At 48.2% G+C, this 7,261-nt stretch overlaps 1 protein-coding gene across 1 annotated transcript in view; it reads right to left on the bottom strand.

Annotated features, from left to right (window-relative positions):
* DUSP5 (dual specificity phosphatase 5) overlaps positions 1-7,261 on the bottom strand; it is a gene marked incomplete at its 5' end in the record, with an annotated part of 22,958 nt that overhangs the window by 14,616 nt on the left and 1,081 nt on the right. Inside the window, 3 exons of the mRNA XM_017735173.1 lie at positions 4-370; positions 2,179-2,398; positions 3,784-3,926. Coding sequence (XP_017590662.1) covers positions 4-370; positions 2,179-2,398; positions 3,784-3,926 — 730 coding nt within the window. The remainder of the gene's footprint in view (positions 1-3; positions 371-2,178; positions 2,399-3,783; positions 3,927-7,261) is intronic.

Below are 7,261 nucleotides of genomic sequence, written 5' to 3'. Positions count from 1 at the left end.
AGCTTCAGCTGGTGGACAGGAGAGTGGATGGGCACAGAACTCAACACTGAGGTAGGAAAGGCAAAGCATGAGCCCTCAAAGTTTTTGCCCAAAGTCAGTTCCTCTGCAAAGAAAGATGCAGCTTCTCTTTTGCATGAGGCAACAGGGGGGCTGGGGGTGGAAGACAAGATCTCTGACTCGTATTGTAGCAACTGGCCCATGAAACCAAAGTTTGGTGAGATCAGGCTGCGGCGCTGCTTGATGTAATCGAAGGCTTCATCCAGGCGCAGCTTCTTTGTCTTCATGAGATAGGCCATGCAGATGGTGGGGGAGCGCGAGATGCCCGCCTCACAGTGCACCAGGATCTTGCCGCCTGTTCGCCTGACGTAATCTGAGGGAAAAGCCATTACAGACATCAGTTATTTTTTGGGATGGAGAGGACACTGTGGCATACCCAGAGCTGGGGCAGGACACAGCCAGTCTACCAGGAAGGAGAGGCTTGCTCTTCTGCTGGGTGCTAAGGGTGACATGGAGATCAAAAGACAAAGAGGACAAAACCCAGCCTGTGATGGACCTGAGCTGAAGATGACACTTGGTTTCAGAATCTGTGGATCCTGATTTGGTTCTTTTTGCATTTTTTAGGAAAGTCCTTTCCTTTCTCTGTGCCTACTTCTCTTTTGGAACAACTGACCTTGCAGAACATTGTGATACAGGCAATGCTTGTGTTTGCTGTACCTACATTTCTCTACCTGTGGCTCAAAATGTTGTCTCAAGCTCAGCCTGGCCAGCCCTCCCACTACCTGGTCACTCAAAAACTGCAGGGGCTCTCATCATCTTTGCTAGAAAAAGAGGATTTTCCTTCAAAATCCTAACTCCCTGCTTGGCGAGTTGGCAGCAAGCAGCAGTACCAGGAGGTGAGCCCTTGGTGGGTACCCTTGGGTGGAGAGGCTGAGCCCAGTCTGTGGGGCCTCACCACAAAGCACACAAGCACTGGTAGGCAGTTGCTAATTACAGCCTGGTTAAAGGATGCTTGGACTTAAGTCAGGATATAAAAGGCTTATGCAAAGCACCCATTTTACACAACAGGAGCCACTGTGGTTACTCACACAACACAATGATTGTTATTAGATTAAAGAGAATGTGCTTAAAATAAGCCCTTTCCACACAAAAACGCTGTTCAAAAAATAGACCTTTCTCTGCTCTATTGCCTTGAGCAACATGTTCATGCTCCAATTTATGGATAACTGTGAGTGAAACACACAGAGCTGAGGAAGTTATCATTTGCCTGCCTTCAATTGTCTGCCAGGGGACTGGTGCCACCACGACCAGTTATATTTAGCTACTGCACAAAGTTAAGGAAGACATGGGTTTGAGTCATCCCCAGCATCTACACCACATGCCCAATTTTAAAAGAAAGTGAAAATTAAAGTCATCCTCAAAATCTGGGAAATTTCCAAGTGACTCGACATCTATCAGAAAGGGTTGAGGATAGGACAGAAATGTGCCATAAATTATTATTTCCCTGAAAGGTGTGAGATGTCCCTTACTGGGAAGGAGAAGGACTTAGAGTGCACCCTCAAGTCAGGTTTTTGTAATTCTGCCTGCACTGTTGAAGGACTCAAACTCAGCTGAGCAATGAGTCTAGTGAGTCTGTAACCTTGTTTTATTCTTTCTCTCTTGAATATTCCTGGAGAGCAACAGCACCGATTTCAACGTGATCTCCACCCAGGTGCAGGCTTCTCCACCCCACCAAACCATCTTGTGCTTCTCAGGGAGGATCCTCTCTCTTGTGCTCCCTGGCACAGCTCTTGTTCACGCACCCACTCAGCCAAATGCAGGAAGATTTGAAAGGGAATGGGACAAGTTTTCTAAAGGCCTCCTAATTTTTTTGCACTGGAGTGTTTGATATGATCAAAAGGAGGAACAGAAAGAGCTCTGAGATAAGGGGGGACAATGGATTTCTAAGACCCCGCCTTTGGGATATCTCAGCACAGTACGGCAATAAGATGACTGCTTCACCTGGTTGTTACTCAGTCTGGCATGCAGGTCCAAGGAACTGGGGTTTTTTCCTTCACAAAATTCAGTAGACTTTGAAGTGTATTTTATTTTAAAATTAATTAAATGAATTTTTAATTGATTTTACATTTTAAATTAGTTTAAAATACATGAAGATCTGAAAACTTGTTCATTTGTACCTACCAATGAAGTCTATGGCTTCCTGGAAGTGAGAGCTGATGTCTGCTGTGTGACTGTCCTCCACTGGGATCCACTTGTAACAATACTGGTCTTTGAAGGACTCTGAGCTTTTCCTGGAGACATTTAGCAGGGCTGTGATGTGTAGGTTGGCGAGAAATTCGCACTTGGAAGCATGATAGGCACTACCAAGGTAGAGAAAAGGCAGGATTTCGACTGGACCACCCTGGAAGAGAAGGAGCAAAAACATGTAATTCTTTTTTCAAAAGTCCTGCAACCTAAGAGCAATCTGTGTGGGTGCCTGCTCCCTCCCTCTCTGGCTTTTTTGGACCCCAGTGCTGCTGGCCAATGAATCAGTGCCATGGCAAAGCCCACACAGGAAAAATGTTTTAATTTTCTTGTCCACATCTGCAAGGTACAAAGTCAGACCCAACCCACTCATGTGGAGGATGTTTGTGGCTTTCTTTAAAGTGCTGCTCCTTGCAGTGCACCCAAAGTGCTTTCATATGTGGTGCCCATTCCCACTGAGGCTTTACTGAAATAGGGGCAAAGCAGGGAGCCATGTCCAGCAGGGAGGAAGATGAGGACAGAGGAAGAGGCTGCTTTAGCTCAGCCAGGGCTTAGCCCCTCTGGTCACATCTCCAGAAGTGAAACAAAACAAAAAAACTGGACCTAGGCTCCCCCCCACACCTCTCTGGAGCATAGCACCTGCTGCGTCACCCACCCTGAGACGTCGTCTCAGTTCCTCCTTCCTCAGCACAAGCAAAGGCTGGATGACGAGATGGCAAAAGAAAAGCCACCATCTGATGCGGCTTTCTGAGCTGGCAGGTAACTTTCCATGATGCACAGGAGCTGCTGCCACCCCCCAGCTGCAAGAAACTACCTTTCCACTCCCCCTGACCTGCCCACATGGTGGGTTCCCATGCATCAGGGACAGCTGGCAGCCAGCCAAGGCAGTGGGAGGACACCTGGTGTGGGAGGTACTCCCAGGAGAGCAGAGGCATCACGAGGGGACTCCCCTGAGCAACAGGAAACGAACGCCCTGGCGGAAGCATCCTGACCGCAGGGTGACATCTCGGAGCACACATAATCATCACGACTTCCCCTGTGGAAACCCCACTTCCCCTGCCCAATGGTGGCTCTTGAGCCATTGCCCCTTCTCAGAGGCACTGGCCCCCTTGCCAGCCTCAAATTCCTCCTGGGATGTCAGAGGAGACATGGACAAACTGTGCTCCTTTGTCTGCTGGAAAAATTACACTCTTGGCAGCCTCTCCCCTGCCCGTTTTCAGTCTCCTGTGGAGGTTTGAGCTGCTGATGGCTCATGATGCCTGCGTGTGTGATAAGAGAGTTCATAAATACAGTTTTGGGGCTAGATATGGTGTTTTGCCTCCTTCTGTTGCCTAATTTTGAAGCCAGGCAGAGATGATGCTGACCAGCAGTACACAAGGGCAACTTATTCAGCACACAGGCTGTCAGCCTGGACTGTGACAACTTATTGACAGCCCACGGCAGCACCAGGGCCACTGACACCCTGCCAGCCTCCAACAGAGCCTGGTGGCAGCAGGGAGAAGTCCCAAGGGGAGGGTCACCCGCCGCAGCCATGACACACACCTGGTCGTAAGCGGGTTTGTGGTTGGCACTCTGCTTCTCACAGTGGCTGGCAAGGTTTCTCTCTGACTCCGTCCTCTCTGGGGAAATGAGTTTTCCATCCACGCAGCACTCAGGATATTGGGAGTTAAAGGTTTCATATCCCCCTAGGGAAACAACAGCAAAAAGAAAGATATATTTGCCCTCCCAAGGACTGGTTTAATTCAAGTGAAGGACAAATGAAGCTTCAGCACTTGCAATGCAGTGGGATAGCAGTGCACAGCAATGAGCTCCAGGGGAGAGTTAGTGAAGGATAGTGCTCCTCTGGGAAAATGGGTTTGCTTAAAAGGCTTTGGGCACCCAAGGAAAACCTCGGATACCACTGACAATTATTAACTTGCCAAAAGCCAGTGAAACCATACTAAAGCTGTTAGTGAATGTAATTCTGTTGAGTCTAGCAACCATTAACTCCGGTGCGGCAGGGACTAAACTCCCTCCCTCTGGGTTTTATACATGAGCACTAATGCCAATGTTTGAGGAAAGATTTCTGTACTCAAAAGTCATCTTTTCTAAACCTGTCATTATATATACACTGTGAAAACACACAAAATATTTTATTTGCATTTTTAAATGGACATAAACACAAGAGCGGGATGCTTGCATCTGTCTCATTAATCACCACCATGCACGGGACAGGGAAGTAACGAAGATGGTCCCACTGAAACCAATCTATTAAATAACAGCTATAAAACTTAATGAAATCCTGTGACAGCATTTGACAACTGAATAGCCCCACATGAGCTATTCTGCACAGTTAAGTACTGCATTCGTTTCATTCAGTGCGCTGCTAATGAAAAGGAATTAATCCTTTTATTACATTGTTACTCAAAGTTTGTCGTCAGCTAAATTGTTGCCTGTTTCCAGGCTGGGAATAATTCTGCATGGAAGCACATAATCTCCAAAATGAACCTGAATCAGTCAGGTAGCAGAAGCAGCCTGAAAGCGTCAGTGGTGTGCCACATGTCCGCCACCTGTGCTTTTTCAGAGCAGAAAGGAACAGCTCATGAACAGCTACATTCAATAATCCTTCAGAGTGTGGCCCTCAAGTAAACAAGTCTTGGAAAGCAAAGCCTCCCGTTGTGATTTGTTCACCTGCAACTGTTTCACCCTGATAAGCTGTTCCGGTGTGGGTGCCCGGGTGCAAGGAAGGATTTTGAAATAAGGGAAGTACTGAAGACCAGAGCAGCTGCAGGACCCCCACCAGCCTCGCTGCCAGGGCTGCCTGGTACAGCCACCTCTGACATTTCAGCCCCTCAATGCTGGTGTCTCATCTGTTTGCAATGTTTGAGCAGATGTGTGCTCAAATTCATGACGTGCTACTGTCGCCTACTCATTCCTGCCATGAAGTCCTCATGTTGCAAGTGGCCAGCATGATCCAAAGCCCACTGAATGTGATGAAAGTCTGTTTTCCATGACAGAAGGCAGGAGAGTGACTTTACAGTCAACGGGCACTCAGCACCTGCACCTTTCCTCCTGCCCCCAGCCACATTCTGCCAGCTCATTCCAGAGCTCACAGCATGAGGCAGTGGTCAAAGCAGTCAAGTGACCATGGAGACCATGGTGGTGCTGGGAGGTGCTTGATAAAATGATATCCACAACAACTGGGTTGAAAAAATGATATCCCTAACAACTCACAGTGTGAGAAAACAACAAACACAAGAAGCTCTACAGAGTTCCCTGATCTCCAACTGCCCTTCATGGGGTGAACTTTTAAATCCTCTTGTTTTGCATAGCTGACCTTACTTTCCCTCAACACCCCAGCCATTGCCATCGCATAGGAAAAATATGTCCAGTTTATATAAACAGCCATTATCCCCATTTACACCCCCTGTTGTTGTTTTTACTCTTGAATGAACACAGAAATCTGCCTGAGACAAATCTGCGTGTGTGTTTGAACAGACACGCATGTCTCGTGTCTCCTGGGGCAGCTAACACATGCAGCTGGTGAATGGTTAATTACAAGCCTTGGGGATCAGGATATTTGCAGACCATTCTTACAGTGAGTCATCTGCTCATCCCGTCCTCCAGCAATCTCCCCTCTTCCCCCTCCCCACTCAACCTACCTTCCCTGAGGTCATTTCTGCAAATACTCGGTTGCTCATCACAGAGAGCTGAGCTGCACTTCCGTTTTAATCAATAAGTAATAGAATCGTTATCAGCACCAAGGGAGGATCTGTTATTTTATCTTTCTTTTTCCCTGAGACACAACCACTCTCACCGTGCTGGTGCTGAGCTCACCCAGAGTGAAACTGCACCTACACAGACAAAAGATGTGACCCTGCAAGCCAGAAAGCAAGGGAGGGAACAGGGCCTGGCACGCAAGACTCTGTGCCAGCTGCCGCCCCTGGGACCAGATACCCAGGATCTTGATGACCTAGTGGGGTGGGGGTAACCTCCTCATATCTTATTGCAACGAGACCCCCTTAGCACTTAAGTAGCCAACACCTCCTCCCATCTCCATGCCTAGGTAGAACAGGAATATAAGGGGAAACCTCAATGTCTTTTTTTCCTCGTGGTTTTACAGCCTAGTATTTGCAAATTTGGTAGTGGAGGCTTCCAAAGGACCCTTTCTCCTGATCAGAATCCAGTGTTCCAGGGTGATTTATATCCCCACTGTTCCAAGGATCTTCCCCCAGGCCACCATAGCTTCGTGGGGGTCCATGACCCCAGTGAATCATCAGTGCTGCCCACTGAGTCATGGGCCTGAACCTGCAGCCCGGAGCACTTCCAGCAAAGCAAAAGGAAACTGCAGCAGGAAAAGGAGGAAACTTTCTCATAAACAGAGAGGAAATGTCTTTAGCCCCAAATCGACAGGCTTTTATGATAAGACACTTCACAACTCATAAGAGGTACAAAGCAGAGCCTACACTAATCCCTCACCCCGGATAAACTACCCACAGCCACAGTCACCACTTCAAAGTGTGGGACTGGCACATGAGGAGGAATGGATGATTGTGTGGCCAAACGAGCAGTCTGAGAGTCAGCAGAGCTTAATTCAGCCCCTGGTTTGCCACAGACTTCCCACTGTGACCCGGAGATATTTCTTCGTCTCTAGTTTAGCATGGTCCCTAAGGATTTGACTGGCACAGTGCCAGCATCTCTGCCCTCCAGTAGCAGAATTTGTGCTTATAGGATGACTGTCAGACCCCAGCAAAGGCTGATAGAGCCAGGGAGGTGGCAAACAACCTGGGGAACATCCCCCTACCTCGGTACTGGGCAATACCCCGGCTGAAGATGCCTCTGCCCCAGCGGGTAGGTCATCACAGGAGGCACAAACTGGGTACATCAGGACAAAAAACTAGTGATAAAAGGCTTATTAAACGGGAATCAACCCTGGCCCAGGAGAGCACAGAGGCAGGCTTTATTCAAGAAACATCGCTTGGTTTTCCCCTCCGTTTATGGCCTCATAGTATGGCAAGGGGGGTGTTTAGAAACTCCTGCC

Source organism: Corvus brachyrhynchos, unplaced genomic scaffold (assembly GCF_000691975.1).
Source record: "Corvus brachyrhynchos isolate BGI_N302 unplaced genomic scaffold, ASM69197v1 scaffold705, whole genome shotgun sequence".
NCBI lineage: Eukaryota > Metazoa > Chordata > Aves > Passeriformes > Corvidae > Corvus > Corvus brachyrhynchos.
This window is presented reverse-complemented; position numbering and strand designations above follow the sequence as displayed.